Consider the following 18,602-nt stretch of genomic DNA (forward strand, 5'->3'; position numbering starts at 1 on the left):
GGACTGCGTCCCACCCGATGAACCTCTATCAACCTCAGCGCTTAGAGAACAACGCATGGCCCAGAGTAAGCGCTTAACGAGTACTATTATTCTTCTTATTATGGTCCATCTGGGAGGGAGGGACAATCGGGGAGCCAATCTGCCATTTCCCGCCTGGGGAGGGAGACAGGAGGCTGACACCAGACCGGAGAAATGAACTAGTAGATCGACATGAACGAAAGCTGAAAGCAGCTTTAGCTGGGCCGCCTCCCCCGTAGAGTTCAGCTCCCTCGTCGAGCACTAAAACCGGTCTTCTTCGGAACAGTGCTTTTCGCGACCGTTTCTACCGCGGCCAAAATGCCTTCCAACTCAAATACCACCCCCCCACCCCCCCACCCCCCCCCCGGCAGATTAAAGCTGATCCTCGCTAGGTCGGCAAGACCGAAGTCCACCAAAGTAGGGTCCCGGCGGGTGAGAGGGGAGGCCGAGGGGACCGAGCGTGGACATTCGGCGCAGACGGTTCTCTCGAGCTCAGATGACGCAGGAGGGGAGAGCGACGATTTAGCAGGCGCAAAGTAATCACTAGGGCTCCAAGAGAAAGGGCCGTAGGGGTTTTTTTTAACAATAAAAACCTTTACGCATCTCTCTCTCTCTCTGGCACTGGCGAGGAAGGAGGGACTTCTTCTCCGTGAAGGCAACGGCCAAGAGGGAGGGTCCCGGTGGTGGAGGTGGTGGGGGGAACGGGCTGGGGGAGGGAGAGAATAACACACAAACCCACGACGGGTTCAAAGTAAGAACAGCGGTAACGTCGTCTCGCCTCTTCTTCCTCATTCCCCTCGGTCTTTCCCTTCCCCTCTTCACCACTTCTTCTTGCGTTCGTCTATGGAGGCTTTACCCGGTCCCATCGCCACGACCAGGAGAAGCCCGCCTATGACCGACACGCTGTGGAAAAAGTCGTATTTCAGGAAATCGTGGAGGGGCCTCTCAGCCGGGACGGTCCAGAAGGCGTTCTTTGCCAGGTTGAGGACGGACAGCCGGATCACGAGGGTGAGGGCGGCCAGTTTGGTTCTGAACCCGATGGCCACCAGAACGATCATCGCCACACCTAAGATGTCCTGGAAGATCTGGGCAAGGGGGGGAGGGACAGAGGAGAATGAGAACGCATCCGATTCCACCTTTCCTCAGAAGGGCTCGGAAGCAGCAGCACGGAGTAGCGGACGGAGCACGGGCCTGGGAGTCAGAAGGTCATGGGTTCTGATCCCGCCTCTGCCACCTGTCTGCTGGGTGACCCTGGGCAGGTCACCTCACTTCTCCGTGCCTCGGTTCCCTCGTCTGTAAAATGGGGATTGAGACGGCGAGCCCCACGCGGGACAGGGACTGTGTCCAACCTGATTTGCTTGTATCCAGCCTAGCGCTTAGCACAGTGCCTGCCACCTAGTAAGCGCTTAACAAATACCACAATTATTATTACCATTCATACTTTCCTTCCCCCTTTAAGTCCCCTGGCTTTCCAGTCGGCGCTATCTGCTGAATTTCCGAGGCACAGGAGGAGGAGGACTCCGAGGCCCCAGGTTGACGCAGTGACAGAGATCGGAATCAGATCAATCAGCGGTATTCACTGAGCACTTAACTGCGTGCAGAGCACCGTACCACGCGCTCGGGAGAGAACGATAAAAGAGAGTTCTTTCAATCGTACTTATCGAGCGCTGACTGCGTCCAAAGCACTGTACTAAGCGCTTGGGAGAGTACAATACCACAACAGACACATTCCCTGCCCACAGTGAGCTCAGAGTCTAGCACACAGAGCCGGTAGACGTGTTCCCTGCCCTCCAGGTGCTTCCAGTCTAGAGGGGGGAGACCGACATTAACGTAAATAAATGCCAGATATACATATCTAAGTGCTGAATTAAAGCCCTTCACGGACATCTGTCATTTATTTGAATCTCTGTCTCCCCCACAGACCGTAAACTATCTGTGGGCGGGGATTGCGTCTCCTGACTCTATCGCACTCCCCTTTCCCAAACGCTCAGGACAGCGCTCCGCCCCCGGCGAGGCTCAGTCGACACCGGTCCATCCGTCGTGTCTGCCGAGCGCTTACGGGGTGCCGAGCACCGTACTGAGCACTTGGGAGGGTCCCACGTAACCGAGTTGGCAGGCACGTTCCCCGCTTTCGCTGACTGATGTGATCGATTTCACCGGTGGGTTCGTCGCCTTCATCCCCATTTTACAGATGAGGTAACTGAGGCACAGAGAAGTGAAGTGGCTCCTACTTGGACCGTGAGCCCCACGCGGGCCAAAGGAACGTGTCTGACCTACTTAATCTGTACCCACCCCAGTGCTTAGGACAATGCCTGACGGTTAAAAACAAAAACTCCTCACCGCTGGCTTTAGAGCTCTCCATCGCCTCGCCACCCCCGGCCCTCGGCTCGCCTCTCTCCTTCTACAACCCGGCCCGCACGCTTGGCTCCGCGGGTGCTAGTCTTCTCGCTGTGCCTCCCTCTCGGCTCTCCGGCCGCCGACCCCCGGCCCACGTCCCGCCTCTGGCCCGGAACGCCCTCCCTCCTCGGATCCCACAGACGAGGACTCCCCCCCCCCCCCCGCTTCAAAGCCTTCCTGAAGGCCCACCTCCTCCAAGAGGCCTTCCCAGACTAAGCCCCACTTTTCCTCATCTCCCACTCCCTTCCGACTCGCCCGGATTCAATCCCTTCGCCCTTCCCCCCGCCCGGCACTCATGTATCTCTCTGTCATTTTAGTTATTTATATTGAGGCCCGTCGATCTGTATTGATGTCTGTCCCCCCCCCCCACCCCCCGCTGGGCCGTGAGCTCGCGGGAGGGGGGCAGCGACCGTCCCTCTTCACTGCCGTATCGTGCTTTCCCAGGCGCTACCGATCGAACTGCTCTAGGCCGGCCGGACGGGTGCAGGGAAATTCTCGGCCCGCTTACAGAGAAGGCGGTAACTTCCAAGTGCAGCAGCGACAGGAACGTGAGGACGAGCAGAACCCTTCCACACAGCTGCATATACGGCCGGGGAAAGATGCCATCCATCCTGGGGACGCCCACCAACTTAGATCTCCCTTCCGATCGCCACTCGGATAAGAGCAGGAGGAGACCGCCTCCTATGGCCATGTTCCTGAAGAAGCAAAGTGGGAGTGCAGCAGGGGAAAGGAGACCATTTAACAAAAAACGAAGACTCAGGGGAACAAGCCTCTGGAGACAACCTAAGAGCTAAATTAAGTAAACGGCTAGTAAGGGCAAAAGGTGAGAAGCAGCATGGCCTAGTGGATGGAGCCCGGGCCTGGGAGTCAGAAGGGCATGGGTTCTAATCCCGGCTCTGCCGCTTGTCAGCTGTGTGACTCTGGGCGAGTCACTTCACTTCTCTGGGCCTCGGTGACCTCATCCGTAAAATGGGGATTAAGACCGTGAGCCCCGCGGGGGCCAACCTGATCACCTTCTATCCTCTCCAGAGCTTAGAACAGTGCTTTGCACATAGTACGCGCTTAACGAATGCCACCGTTATTCTCGTCTGCTGTCTGACCTGGGGCAAGTCACTTCACTTCTGTCTGCCTCAGTTCCCGCAGCTGGAAGATGGGGACTGAGACCGTGAGCTCCGGGTGGGACGGGGACTGCGTCCGACCCCATTTGCTTGTGCCCACCCCGGCGCTTGGGACACTGCCTGGCACATAGTAAGCGCTTCACAGATACCGTAATTATTATAAGGATAACTACCATTAAGTGCCTTCTGGTCCTTTTAGGGGGAAAAGTAAGAAATGTAAGTAAGAAAAAAGTAAGCAAAAAGTAAGAACGTGTGAAGCTTCCTGTTTCCAGACCACTCTTCCACCTTTTTGGGGAGTAAGAAATACATACTAAGGAGGCGGGTTGGTTGGCTTGTAGGTGGTATTTGTGGAATACTCACTGTGGGCCAGGCACCGTACTACGTGCTGGAGTAGATACAAATTAATCAGGTTGGACACAGTCCACACTTGGGACAGGGACCGTGTTCAACCCATTTGCTCGTATCCATCCCGGCGCTTAACACAGTGCCTGGCACATGGGAAGCGCTTAACGGAGACCACCGTGATCATTAATTATTATTACTCTCCCAAGAGTAATTATCATCACTCTCCCAAGCGCTCTACGGTGTTCTGCACACCGTAAGCGCTCAAGAAATACGACGGATCGAGTCACCCCAAGTGGCTCCGGATCGGTTAGGAGAGACCCGCTGGAAGGAATGAGGGCTAGGGAGAGCCTTGGAGTGGCCTCCCACGGTTCCTTTATCCACCCGACATCTGTAGCCTGGAACCCTCCCGTAGATCCGACTCACCTCATTAAGAACTTGAAGTTCCGTAAGACGCTGTACGCTATGACCTACAGGAGAGAAAATGGGATGGTGGGGGGCGGGCGGGGGGATGCCGGGGGCGGGTAGACGGGGCATAGGTGAAGGGGAAAGATTTAAAAATGGGAGAACTCTCCCACGGGATTGTCTGATGATGATAATTACAATTCTAATATCACTAACAACTGATCGAGACCGTGAGCCCCACGAGGGACAGGGACCGTGTCCAACCTGATTAGCTTGTATCTTCCCCAGAGTTTGGTAATAATAATGACAATGACGATATTTGTTAAGCGCTTACTACGTGCCAGGCACCGTACTAGGCACCGGGGTGGATCCAAACAACTTGGGTGGGACAGAGTCCCCGTCCCTCGTGGGGCTCACGGTCTCAATCGCCATCTGACAGATGAGGGAAAATCAGGTCGGGCACAGTCCGTGACCCACACAGGGCTCACAGTCTAAGTAGGAGGGAGAGTAGGTGCTGAATTCCCATTTCACAGTCGATGCAACTGAGGCGTAGAGAAGTTGAGTGAGTTGCCCAGGGTCACACAGAAGGCACGTGGTAGAGGCGGGATTAGAACCCAGGTCCTCTGACGCCCAGGCCCGGGCTCCTTCCACCAGGCCACGCTGCTCCCATGATGGGAGCACGGTTACGCTTCATAATCTTGCAAGAGGAAAAGAACCTGAAGCGTGTATGTTTTTCCCCTCAAGAGCTCCAAGTATCTCGAGTATTTCCGCCCATAAACGCCCCAGTCATAGTGACTTAGACTCACACGGGATCTCTTTTCTCTTTTAAAGGCACAGGGTTGTGATAATTATAGTATCTGTTAAGCCCTTCCTATGCGCCGAGCGCTGTTCTAAGTGCTAGGGTAGATGCCGGGTAATCGGGTTGTTCCACGTGGGGCTCACGGTCTTCACCCCCATTTTACAGACGAGGTAACTGAGGCACAGAGAAGTGAAGTAGCTTGCCCCTGGTCCCACAGCAGACAAGTGGCGGAGGCGGGATTAGAACCCACGGCCTCTGACTCCCAAGCCCGGGCCTTGTCCCCTGGGCCACGCTGCTTCTCTAGAGTTCTTAGCCCCCACGTTTCAAGCCTTACCGGACAGAGTTCTAGTCCTGCTTCTGCTACTAACTTACAGGACGATTCCTTGTCCATAAACCAGGTCACTAGATTGCAGAAAGGGCTAAATAATTTGAAAACGCAACTTTTCTACCACAGTAGAAATCCCCGGCACCGAACTACAACAGCCAACTACTACAGAGAAGCAGCGTGGCTCAGTGGAAAGAGCCCGGGCTTGGGAGTCAGAGGTCGTGGGTTCTCATCCCGGCTCCGCCGCTTGTCAGCTGTGTGACTTTGGCCAAGTCACTTCACTTGCCTGAGCCTCAGTTACCTCATCTGTAAAATGGGGATCAAGACGGTGAGCCCCACGTGGGACAACCTGATCACCTTGTAACCCCCCGGCGCTTAGAACAGCGCTTTGCACATAGTAAGCGCTTAACAAACGCCACCATTATTAACTTCCAAATATTTAAGGCTGGGAAAGCTATAACCACGGAGGCGGTGGAGGAGGAAGGGAGTTGTAGGGTCCTTAAGAGCAGAGCTTGGGTCTACCATCTCTGTTGTCGTCTCCCAAGCGCTCAGTCCGGCGCTCTACACGCGGCACCTAATAAACACCGTACCTGACAGGTAATTACTGCCCCCCTCTTCAAAGCCTTATCGAAGGCCCATCTCCTCCGAGAGGCCTTCTCCGACTAAGCCCTCCTTTCCTCTTCTCCCACTCCCTTCTACGTAGCCCTAATTTGCTCCCTTTATTCGGCTCCCCCCCCCCCCGAGCACTTACGTCCGTATCCGTAATTTATTCACTTCTATTAACGTCTGTCTCCCCCTCTAGACTGTCAGCTCGTTGTGGCCGGGGACCGTGTCTACCCACTCGGTTATACCGTTACGCTGCACTCTCCCGAGCGTTTAGTACAGGGCTCTGCACCCAGAAAGCGCCCAATAAATACCCGTGACTTATTTATTTTTTTTTTATTAAGACCTGTCTCCCCCTCTAGACTGTAAGGTCGTTGGGAGGCAGGGAACGTGTCTTGTTTATTTTCGTACTGTACTCCCCCAAGCACTTAATACAGTGCTCTGCACACAGTAAGCACTCGGTAGATACGACCGACCGAACGACTCTCCTCCAGGAAATCGTCCTAGACAAGGAGTCTGGCCAGCGATAGTATGCGTCTCCCCTTTTTTCCAGTCGGAGAAGCCAAGGCAGGTCGGGCAGCGGAGAAGCTGGACTGCAATGCAGGATTCATTATATCCCCTAGGCTAGTTGTCTGGAACTTTTTAAATTCAGCTCCTGAGATTTACTTGGCTCCACACGGTTATTACCCTGGAGTCACACTATTGCCTTTGAAAGGAAGGAATTGAGAAACGGTGGCCCCGAGCAGTTGGGGAACAACCAAAAAAAACCCAAAACCGAGGCGTCGGGAGGCTGTGTTTGCAGTTACATTTCTGACCTCAACTGGTCTTCGCTGAGAAAGCCGGCCAAAGGGACTAGGTCGCCCGAAGATCCATCGGTCCGTGTTTCCCTCCAGTGGTTACCCACCCACCTCTGCAAACAGAAACAACTCCTTACCGTCGACCCCTTGCTCCCTCCGACCTCACCTCGCTACTGTCCTATTACCACCCAGCCCACCCACTTCGCTCCTCTAATGCCAACCTGGTCAGCGTACCTCCATCTCGTCTCTCTCGCCCCCCACCTCTCGACCGCGTCCCGCCTCCGGCCTGGAACGCCCTCCCCCTTCATATCCAACAGAGGATCACTCTTCCCACCTTCCAAGTTCTATCGAAAGCACATCTCCTCCAAAAGGCCTTCCCCGACTAAGCCCTCATTTCCTCTTTTCCCACTCCCTTCCGCATCGCCCTTTCACTTGGATTTACATCCTTTATTCGCCCTTCCCGCGGCCTGGGAGTCAGAAGGACCTGGTTCTAATCCCGGCTCCGCCACTCGTCTGCTGGGTGACCTTGGGCAAGTCACTTAACTTCTCTGTGCCTCAGTTCCCTCATCTGTAGGTCAGGATTAAGACCGTGAGCCCCATGTGGGACGGAGACCGTGTCCAGCCGATTATCTTTTATCTACCCTGGCACTCAGAACAGTGCCCGGCACAGAGTAAGCGCCTAACAAATACCAAAATTATCATCACTATTATAGCCACAATTTATTCATATTAATGTGCGTCTCCCCTCGTAGGCGGTAGGCTCGGGGGCAGGGAACGTCTTCCAACTCTGTTGCACTGCTCTGCACCAGGTAGGCGCTCGATAACTACCTTTGATTAATTGATTTACTGCTCGATCCGTGGCCTCCAGGGAATTGCATTCCATTAAACCACATCGCTTTGAACTTACCTGCATGAAGATGATTCCATATAGCCCAAAACAGGTATACGGAACAAATTTGCGGGCTAAGAGCAGTATACATCCCACTGCAAGAGAGAGGGAAACGGAGTTCATGGAAGTAAGAATTAAAGCTCTCCCCGAGCCTCCTACTTGACTTCCGTGGCCGGTCTTTCTACGGCAGAGCTGATTAAGTGTGTCTGTCTGGATAGTGGGTGCACACAGTTGTGGCAGGCTGGGGGAAACAGGCAACTTCTTTAAAACAGAACCATGGAGGCTGGACAAAGAAGACGAAGTTCTATGCCAGAGCGCAGGTCTTCTGAAAGATTCCTATGAGAAAGCAGTCCAGTTTTCTGCAGACCTAACTTGGACGCCAACCGTTTTCCCCAGTTACTCACAATCAAAAGGGGGCAAGGGACGAGTTCCGCTAGCCCGACGGACTTTCGGTTTGAAAGCATTTCCCGAGTCATCGCCGCCTCACGTACTGAAGCGAATCTCTCCTTCCCATCCAACGTCCACCGTCGTTTCCACCCGGAAAAGGCTCAGGGGTCGATGAGGGGGATTGGTCGGCCCTGCCAGCACGTGTTTTCGGTAGAATGCCGAGTTGAGCGCTTAGTACAGTGCTCTGCACACGGTAAGCGCTCGATAAATACGACTGAACGAATGAGGCAGGATTAGGGAACGTTTCCGACCCGTAGGCCGTAAGCTGGTTGTGGGCAGGGAACGTGCGTCTGTTACAGTGTACTCTCCCAAGCGCTTAGTACGGCGCTCTGCACACAGTAAGCGCTCGACAGATACTTCTGACTGACTGACTGATCACACGAGCCTGGCAGGTTCCAGTGTGATGCAGGGTAGGAAATAACAGACGTGCACACGTGCCCGACTCCGGACCGTGCGGGTACTGTAGCGTGAGTTGTGGTAAACGAGGACGAGTGCATGAAAACTCAACGCTGGCGTTGCCAAACGACGGGGTCTACTGTGGAGCACCGAAGGTGCGCAGAGTATTGTACTGGGAACTTGGGGAACGTGAAAAAAACACACAGAAAGGGCCAGGGCAAGATCTCTCTCCTCAGGGAACTCATAAGCTACCGGGCAAATTAAAGGCATAAGCTGACGCACGTACTGGATTTAAAGATCGGCTGATCGATATAAATAGTAATAGCTACAGCCGAGTAAATTACGAACAAAGAGTTAAATGCATTCATTCATTCATTCGTTCAATGGTATTGATTGAGCGCTTACTGTGGACAGAGCGCCGTACTAAGCGCTTGGGAGAGAACGATACAACAATAAAGCGACCCCTTCCCTGCCCGCGATGAGCTTACAGTCTAGAGAGGGAGACAGGCATCAAGGCAGATAAAATTACAGATCCGCACGTAAGTGCCGTGGGGTCGGGTGGGGGGAGGAGCAAAGGGAGCGAGTCGGGGCGACGCAGAAGGGAGCGGGAGACGAGGAAAGGTGGGGCTTAGTCTGGGAAGGCCTCTTGGAGGAGATGGGCCTTCTTCGACGATGACTGCTGAGGTGGCCGATGGGCGGGTGCATCTGGGGAAGGTGGGAAGAAATCAAGCCGGGAAGGCCTCCTAGGCAGGCGACTTCTGAGCCCGGGGTTGGGTGGGGACCGTCTCTATCTGTTGCCGAATTGTACTTTCCAAGCGCTCAGGAAGCGCTCGATAAATACGATCGAACGGATGAACCAACGGACCGACCAGGAGGGCTCTGAGAGAGGGAAGGGGCGCGGTTTGGCAAGGCTGAAGGGGGAGGGCGTTCTAGGCAGAGGCGGGGGAAAGGAGGGAGTAACGGGGCTTACCTAACTGGCCCGACATGTTGAGGACCACGAAGGAGGTGGCCAGGAAAGGGCCGCTGCCCCAAGATCGATCGATGTAGTCCCTCTGCTCGTTCCACTTGAACCACATCCGCAGGCCATCCTCCAGAAAGGTGCTGACCAGGCAAAGGCGAGCCACGTGAGCAAGGTAGAGCTTCATGAGGCACGAGAACTGGTGGGAGCCACAGACGAGAAGAAAACTAAGGGGGAGGGCAAACTGGGAGAGCCTCGATAAAAGTACACAAATACACTTATTTATTCTGATGGCTCTAGTTGTACATATTTTTCCGTTCAGCCCTCCCGTTAGAGCGTAAGCTCCTTGAAGGCAGGGGACCTGTCACTTCTTTACTCTGTCCTTCCCCGGCACCTTGGGCCGTGTCCTGGGCCAAGTGGGCACTCAGGAAATCCTAATATGAATGAATAGTAATGATAGTAAGTAATTGTGGTTTTGGGACGGCACTTTCCCGAATGAATTCCAAACTCCCCAGAGTCTTCGGGATTATCTATCCGTCTTTCTTAACGTCTCGTGCTCACGCCAGCCCCGACGACGACGACGACGACAACAAAATCAGCCCCATTTCATCGGCGCGTCGGGGAAGAAACAGAGGCCAGACCGCTTGCCGAAAGGCACCGAAACCGCACTGCAAGGCCCCGGATCTGTGAAGAAGACCGGAGATCCCCGAGTCCTTGAATGGGTCCCTGCTTCCTTCAAGAGCGGGGGAGAGGACCTTCAAGTTGGGACTTCCAGCTCCCCGTTCTACACACTGTGCCAATTCAGCTCAGACCTAGTACTCAGGAAGGGAGGTGTCTGTACGCAAAATAAAGGTGATATTTTGCCTTTTTGACATAACGGATGGCTGAAGTGCCGTTTTGGCAATTTCGACAGTTTACACCCTCGGCACTCAAATCTGAGCCCGCAGGCAAGCAGAAGCCCATTTAAGAGATTTTTCGCTTCTCTGTCCACACTGCTAGGGAATCTATCACCAGAACGTTTTGTGCTTAAACACCATAATTCCCTCACAAACAAACCCCTGCCACCGCTGCGTAAAACACCACCATAATTTACTCGTTAGGGATCGGGAATTATAATGAGTATTTTGAGTGGAGCAATTGCTTAAGAAGAGCTAACTCCGGAGGAAGCGGTTGAGGGCTGAGCCAAAAAACTCGCCAACGATATCCGAAGTCGGGCGAAAAGGGCGCGGCGGGTAACGCGGCTCCGGAGTACGTCGGTCCCCTTGACCCATAATCTCACCATCACCTGCCCCAGATAACCCAACTAGGTCAACTAGTTCCCGGAGAATCTTTTTGACAATGAAAGTCAAATGACTACCCCTTTGGGTCAAGCCATCGTATTTACCGAGCGCTTCCTGGGTGCAGAGCCCTGTACTGAGCGCTCGGGCGATTACAGGGAGGTGGTAGACACATTCCCTGCCCACAGGGAGCTTTTGTGACTTTTGATATCGTGTCGTAAGCCCTCCGGCATATAACGATCCCTGCCTCCAAACCCACCTACAGGGATTCCGTTTTACTCCTTCGTAAATCTCCTGAGAAATCAAGACCCCCCCCGCTACTCCACTGCCCTCTTACTCTTCAAATCTGCCAAACGAGAAGCCGCGGGGTCTAGTTCATTCTTTTATTCATTCACTGTCGTATTTACCGAGCGCTTACTGTGCGCAGGGCACTGAACTAAGCACTTGGGAGAGTACGATACAGCAATAAACAGACACACTCCCTCCCCACAACGAGCTTACAGTCTGGGGTGGGGGGAGACCGATATTAACATTTAAAAAATTACAGATACGCACGTATGTGCCGTGGGGCCGGGCAGGGGGAAGAACAAAGGGAGCAAGTCGGGGCGACGCAGGAGGGAGTGGGGCTAGTGAGGGAAGGCCCCCCCCCGGGGGAGACGTGCCTTCGGTAAGGCCTCGAAGCGGGGGAGAGTAACTGTCGGATTTGAGGGGAGGGAGGGCGTCCCAGGCCAGAGGCGGGACGTGGGCGAGGGGTCGGCGGCCAGACGGGTGAGATCGAGGCACAGTGAGAAGGTTGGCACTAGAAGTGTGCAGGCTGGGCTGTAGTAGGAGAGACGTGAGGTAGGAGGGGGCAAGGTGGCGGACTGCTTTAAAGCCAATGGTGAGGAGCTTTTGTTTGATACGGAGGTGGATGGGCAACCACCGGAGGTTTTTGAGGAGTGGGGTGACGCCCCGAACGTTTTTGTAGAAAAATGATCTGCTTAGGGTCTGGTGGATAGAGCACGGGCCTGGGCGGCAGATCCTGGATTCTGATCCTGGCTCCACCACTTGTCTGCTCTGCGAGCTGAGGCAGATCACTTCACTGGGCCTCAGTTGCCTCATCTGTAAAATGGGGATTAAGACCACGGGCCCCACGTGGGCGCCTAGTAAGCACTTAACAAATACCATTTAAAAAGAAATATCATCTACACTGCTGACAACTCCATTACTTAACCCCAACCCAAAACCCTCGGAGAATCTTGAAAAAGATCTTGTCCGATCTCGGCTTGACTCCTGGCATCAATATCTCTCCTCGCTGGTTCCCGGCCTCTTTCCTCTCCACTCCATACTTCGCTCTGCTGCCGGATCGTTTTTTTCTAAATCATCATACCGTACACGTCTCCCCACTCTTCCAAATCCTCCAATGGTTGCCCGTTCCTCTCCACACCGACCAGAAAAACCTATTAGCGCTCTCTCCCTCTTGCTTATCAGGTCTCTTCTCCCACTCTACCCCAGCTCACACTCTCCACTCCTCTCAAACTAACCTATCCGGTGGGCCAGCCACCCCAAAGACTTTGCTCCCCAGTCCTCACTCTACTCACAAGCCGACAGAAGAGCAAGTGACACATGTCGTCCGGACCACCCCGACCCTAAATTCCACGGTCCTTTACTAGTCGGGGAGGTAAACTCGCCTCTAGACTGTACGATCCTTATCGATCGTATTTACGGACTGTGCAGAGCACTGTACTAAGCGCTTGGGAGGTACAACCTCCCACTCATCTCCCCCCATCCCTTCCACATCATCCTGACTCGGTCCCTTTGTTCTTTTCGCCTCTCCCCGCAGCGTTTACGTATATATCTGTCATTTAATTTCTTTATATTGATGCCTGTTTACTTGTATTGATGTCTGTCTCCCCGCCTCTAGACTGCGAGCTCGGTGTGGGCAGGGACTGTCTCTCTCTGTTGCCGTACTGTACTTTCCCAAGGGTCGGGTACAGTGCTCTGCACACAGTAAGCGGTCGATAAATACTAAGCGGCGTGGCTCAGTGGAAAGAGCCCGGGCTTGGGAGTCAGAGGTCGTGGGTTCTAATCCCGGCTCCGCCTCTTGTCAGCTGGGTGACTTTGGGCAAGTCGCTTCACTTCTCTGGGCCTCGGTGACCTCGTCTGTAAAATGGGGATTAAGAGCGTGAGCCCCACGTGGGACAACCTGATGACCTTGTATCTCCCCCAGTGCTTAGAACAGTGCTTGGCACATAGTAAGCCCTTAACAAATGCCAACATTATTATTATTATTAATAAATACTACTGAATGGACACACTCCCTCATGGCTGCTAATTCTGTTGTAGTGTCCTTGACATATAGTAAGTGCTTAACAAATACTATAATAATAATAGTGTACTCTCCCAAACGCTTAGTACGGTGCTCTGCGCATAATAAGCACTCAATTTATGGATTCATTAAATTGTTTTTTTGAGCGATTACTGTGAGCAGAGCACTGTAATAATAATAATAATAGTGTTGGTATTTGTTAAGCACTTACTACGTGCCGAGCACCGTTGTAAGCGCTGGGTAGATACAGGGTCACCGGATTGTCCCACGTGAGGCTCACAGTCTTCATCCCCATTTTCCAGATGAGGTAACTGAGGCACCGAGATGTGAAGTGACTTGCCCAAGTCACCCATCTGACAGGTGGCGGAGCTGGGATTAGAACCCATGACCTCTGACTCCTAAGCCCGGGCTCTTTCCACTGAGCCACGCTGCTTCTCTATTGTGCTGAGCGCTGGGGAAAGAACACTACAACAATAAACAGTGCCCACCACGAGATTACAGTCTTGGGGGAGGGGCCTCGATACAAATAAATACAATTACAGATGCGTAGGTAAGTGCCACTGATTGATCAAATGAGGTAGTGCTGTAGAGCGGCGGATGTGGGAGAGGATCGAGGACTCGCTCACCTGGGCAGTGAGGCCTGCCGAGTTTATAAAGTGGTTTTTGGACGACATGGCCGACGGGTCTCACAAGCCGCTCCACCTTCGTCCCTTCGCCGCCGCGCGCCCCTCGGGGCGACCGTCTCGCGCCGCGCCTCGCGCCCCTCGCGGCGACCGCCTCGCGCCGCGCCTCGCGCCCCTCGCGGCGACCGCCTCGCGCCGCGCCTCGCGCCCCTCGCGGCGACCGCCTCGCGCCGCGCCTCGCGACCCGCAGGCCGACCGTCTCGCGCCGGGCTGGGAGGGGGACTAATACGCATGCGCCCAGGAGAGCGGGCTGCTTGAAACTGAGAAGAGAGCTGAAGTGGACGAGGTGGGATTAGGCGGGGGGCCGAGGCGGCCGGGGGGGTGGGCGATGGTGGTCGTCAGCGCCAAACGCCCCTTTCTTACCTCACACCGGCTTCGGAGTGCGCGCTCAATAAATATGACCGAACGAATGAATGTCTGTCCAGCTTTCATTCATTCAATAGTATTTATTGAGCGCTTACTGTGTGCAGAGCGCTGGACTGAGCGCTTGGAATGGACAAATCGGTAACAGAGAGAGACGGTCCCTGCCCTTTGACGGGTTTACAGTCTAATCCAGCTTCTTTGCCCTCTTGGCGGATTCACCCTTTATCCCCCCCACTTTTCCTCAGCTCCCCCCGGCCCCGGCTCGCCCCCTTTGCCCTACTCCCCCTCCCCGCCCCCCACAGCGCAGCGGGGCTCAGTGGAAAGAGGTCGTGGGTTCAAATCCCGGCTCCGCCCCTAACTGTGGGCAAGTCACTTCACTTCTCTGTGCCTCAGTTCCCTCATCTGGAAAATGGGGATGAAGACTGTGAGCCCCACGTGAGGCAACCCGATCACCTTGTATCCTCCCCGGCGCTTAGAACAGTGCTTGGCACATAGTAAGTGCTTGACAAATGCCATTATTATTATTATTGTTATTATTAATGCACGTATCCCAAATTCTAATTATACTAATGCCTCTTTTACCTGTTCCGACGTGCATGTGTATTTCTAATTGTACTTATTTCTACTGATGCCTGTTTACTCGTTTCGCTGTCCGTCTCCCCCCTTCTAGACTGCGAGCCCGTTGTGGGCGGGGATCGTCTCTGTCGCTGAATTGTACAGCGCTCGGCACAGTGCTCCGCGCCCAGGAAGCGCTCGGCAGATACGACCGAGTGAATCTCGTGCATGTTAACCGAGGGTGGTGGAAGGCCGGGAGGCGGGAGGTGTCGCGAGTGTGTTTTTATGTGTAAAGAGTGGGCGGTGCGTCTCTGTATCTCCGTCGCTTCCTGCCCATGTCTCTGTATTTCTCTCTGTCATATCTCTACCTCTGTCTCTCCGCCACTTCTTTCTCAGAGTCTCTTCCTGTCTCTTGCCTTCGGCTCTTATTTATCTGTGCCCCTCTGTCTGTTTCTCCGTCTCTGTCTTCCGCCTCTGCCTCATTCCCGTCCCCTTTTCCTGCATTCTTCTCCCTCTTAATTCTGGAATCCCCTCCCCAGAGACGCTTCTCCCATCAGTAAGAATTTGGGTGTTTGTTAAACGCTTACGATGTGCCAAGCACCGTTCTAAGCACTAGAGTAGATTCAAGTTAGGTTGCACACAGCCCCCGTCTCACATGGGGCTCACGCTCTTATTCCCCATTTTACAGATGAGTTAACTGAGGCCCAGAGAAGTGAAGTGACGCGCCCAAGGTCGCACCGCCGTCGCCCCCCGGGCCACGTCCTCCCGCGGTCCCGGAACGCCCTCCCTCCTCGCCTCCGCCAAACTCATTCTCTTCCCCTCTTCGAAACCCTACTTAAAGCTCACCTCCTCCGAGAGGCCTTCCCGCACCGAGCTCCCCTTCTCCCTCTGCTCCCTCTACGCCCCCCTTCACCTCTCCGTAGCTAAACCCTCTTCTCCCCCGTTTCCCTCTCCTCCTCCCCCTCTCCCGTCCCCTCCCCTCGGCGCCGTGCTCGTCCGCTCGACCGTATGTATTTTCATCACCCTATTTATTTTGTTAATGAGATGTACGTCGCCTTGATTCTATTTATTTGCTATTGTCTTAATGAGATGTTCATCCCCTCGATCCTATTTATTGCTCTTGTTCTTGTCTGTCTGTCTCCCCCGATTAATAATAATAACAATGTTGGTATTTGTTAAGCGCTTGCTACGTGCGGAGCACTGTTCTAAGCGCTGGGGTAGACACAGGGGAATCACGTTGTCCCACGTGGGGCTCCCAGTCTTAATCCCCATTTTACAGGTGAGGTAACCGAGGCACCGAGAAGCTAAGTGACTTCCCCACAGTCACACAGCTGACAAGCGGCAGAGCGGGGATTAGACCGTGAGCCCGTCCAAGGGCGGGGACCGTCTCCATCTGTTACCGATTTGTACATTCCAAGCGCTTAGTCCAGTGCTCTGCACGTAGTAAGCGCTCAATAAATACTATCGAATGAATGAATGTGGCGGAGCCGGGATTAGAACTGATGATCTTCTGCCTCCCAGGCCCGGGCTCTATCCACCAAGCCGCGCTGCTTCTCCTGCAGTATATCTACGGGCAAAATAACACGGTGCTCCTCACCAACTGCATTTCCTGTTCTGTTTAATAACAGTGGATTAGGTTGCTAAGGATTTTACAAAGAATTTATTCATTATTTACTGCTGTTTAAAAGCGCACTTCATGAACAATGCATAACCCTGGGAGTAGCTCATTCGTAGGGAGGAGTTTGACATGCCCGCTTTAGCTTGTAGACGTACTTAACGCTGGCTCTACGGTGTAAAAATATATTTAGAACTGTTACTGCGTCAGGAAACCAAAGTAGCTTTTTTTGAGTTGCATGGACCATTGGCCAATCCGGCCCGACACTGTTTATGTTCTTCTGTTACGGTACCTTAACAAAAGAGTGTTCTTTTAATCTTGAAACTTAGGGTTTCGAATTTGCTTTATTAATACGACAAGTTGGATTTAGCTCATGGCGACTCTTGCTTCATCGCCATCGGGTATTTATTGAGTTCCCCACAGACGCGGGAGGCTGTACGGAAGCAGCGCGGCTTAGTGGAAAGAGCCCGGGCCTGGGAGTCAGAAGGCCCTGGGTTCTAATCCCGGCTCCGCCACGTGTCTGCGGCGTGACCTTGGGCGAGTCATTTCTTGCTTCGAACGGTGCTTGGTACATAGTAAGCGCCTAACCAATACCGTAATTGTTATTTCACTTTTTGGTGCCTCGGTTTCCTCATCTGTAAAATGGGGATTCGATAACCTGTTCTCCCTCCTAGTTAAACCGTGAACACCTTGTGGGACAGGGAGCGTGTCCGATCTACTTACAGTGATCTTCCCCGGCATGTGAGGGTGGACCTAGTTTCAGCCCTCGGTGAATTTTCAGTCCGACGTCAGAAGCCAAACGGACGTACGTGGAATCACTGTGAATAAGCACGTACCCCGTACTGCGTATGTAGTCTTCCTTCAGGTTGGAAGACGGATCTACCGTAGGTGGGATTTCAACCCTCTGAACGAGCGTAGTCGAAAAGCCTGCTAGATGCACGGGGCTCTTGGGTCGCGTCTTCCGCCCGCCGGCACCATTTTGGACTCTCTCTGGGCGCCACAGTCTCGAGGCCTCTGCTCTGAGAGCGTCACCGGATTATTTCTAACGGCTGCACCCCGGGATGGTTGGCCTGCTTGCCGCAGCCTCCCGGCTGGTCACGGCGATGCCACGTTGCGGGCAGTTTCGCTTCGTCAGGGTTTTCTCCTGGCCTCTCGGTGATGGTTCCTCCACTTCGGCTGGCGCCGAAGCTCCCCTCCGCTTGGATTCTGGCGCCACCCCAGAGGTCTCCTCCCCTCCCCGCCCCATTCTAGGGTGGCCATTTGTCTGGTTTCCAGGGGGTCCGTCCCTGGGCCGGGACAGACTTAATAATAATAACTGTGGTACCTGCTAAGCGCTTACTATGTGCCGGGTACCGTACTAAGCCCCGGGGTGGATACGAGCAAATCCTTCATTCGATCGTATTTATTGGCCTAGTGGATAGAGCAAGGGTTCGGGAGTCAGAGGGACCCGGGTTCTAGTCCCGACTCCGCCAACTGTCTGCCGCGTGACCTCGGGCGAGTCACTTTCACCTCTGCAAAATGGGGCTGAAGACTGCGAGCCCCAAGCGGGACATGGACTGTGTCCGACCCGATTAATAATGTCGGTATTTGTTAAGCGCTTCCTATGTGCAGAGCACTGGTCTAAGCGCTGGGGGAGATACGGGGTGATCAGGTTGCCCCACGTGGGGCTCACGGTTTTAATCCCCATTTGACGGATGAGGTAGCTGAGGCACAGAGAAGTTAAGTGACTCGCCCACAGTCACACAACTGACAAGTGGCAGAGCCGGGATTCGAACCCATGACCTCCGACCCCCAAGCCCCGGGCTCTTTCCCCCGAGCCACGCTGCTTCTCTAGATGCAGGGTAATCAGGTTGTCCCAGATGAGGCTCACAGTCTTCAGCCCCATTTTCCAGATGAGGTAGCTGGGGCCCAGAGAAGTGAAGTGACTTGCCCACAGTCACACAGCTGACCAGCGGCGGAGCCGGGATTCGAACCCATGACCTCTGACTCCCAAGCCCGGGCTCCTTCCACTGAGCCACGCGATTAGCCCGTGTCTTACCCCAGTACTTGATACAGTGCCCGGCACGTAGCGCTTAACGAACACCACAGTTATTCATTGCTATTAGGCACGCTTCCTGCCTACCACAAGCTTACAGTCTAGAGGGGGAGCCAGGCGTTAGTATAAATAAGTAAATTACGGATACGTACGTAAGCGCTGCGGGTGACAAGAGGGAGCAAGTGGAAGGGTGACTCAGAAGGGAGTAGGAGGAGAGGAAATGAGGGCTGAGTCAGGGAAGACCTCTTGGAGGAGATGTGTCTTCGGTGAGG

The 18,602-nt window shown here is 54.0% G+C and overlaps 1 protein-coding gene across 1 annotated transcript; it reads right to left on the reverse strand.

Moving 5' to 3' along the window:
- Positions 1-568: 568 nt before the first annotated feature.
- Positions 569-13,832, reverse strand: LOC100073826 (surfeit locus protein 4-like). The gene is made up of 6 exons (XM_029053116.2): positions 13,706-13,832; positions 9,507-9,693; positions 7,712-7,788; positions 4,302-4,345; positions 2,924-3,110; positions 569-1,103 (listed from the first exon to the last, which is right to left on the reverse strand). Exons 1-6 carry the CDS (start codon positions 13,751-13,753, stop codon positions 837-839), a joined length of 810 nt encoding a protein of 269 aa, XP_028908949.1. The 5' UTR covers positions 13,754-13,832; the 3' UTR covers positions 569-836.
- Between the last annotated feature and the right edge of the window lie 4,770 nt (positions 13,833-18,602).

Source organism: Ornithorhynchus anatinus, chromosome X2 (assembly GCF_004115215.2).
Source record: "Ornithorhynchus anatinus isolate Pmale09 chromosome X2, mOrnAna1.pri.v4, whole genome shotgun sequence".
In the NCBI taxonomy this organism is placed as follows: Eukaryota; Metazoa; Chordata; class Mammalia; order Monotremata; family Ornithorhynchidae; genus Ornithorhynchus; species Ornithorhynchus anatinus.

Bases quoted from the DNA above. Each gene is read 5' to 3' on its own strand.
- LOC100073826 (XM_029053116.2), bottom strand. From the start codon at position 13,753: ATGTCGTCCAAAAACCACTTTATAAACTCGGCAGGCCTCACTGCCCAG. The intron at 7,789-9,506 runs GTAAGCCCCGTT...TCTCTCTTGCAG, and splicing joins CAACATGTCGGGCCAGTTAG to TGGGATGTATACTGCTCTTA. The intron at 3,111-4,301 runs GTGAGTCGGATC...TTGCTTCTTCAG, and splicing joins AACTTCAAGTTCTTAATGAG to GAACATGGCCATAGGAGGCG.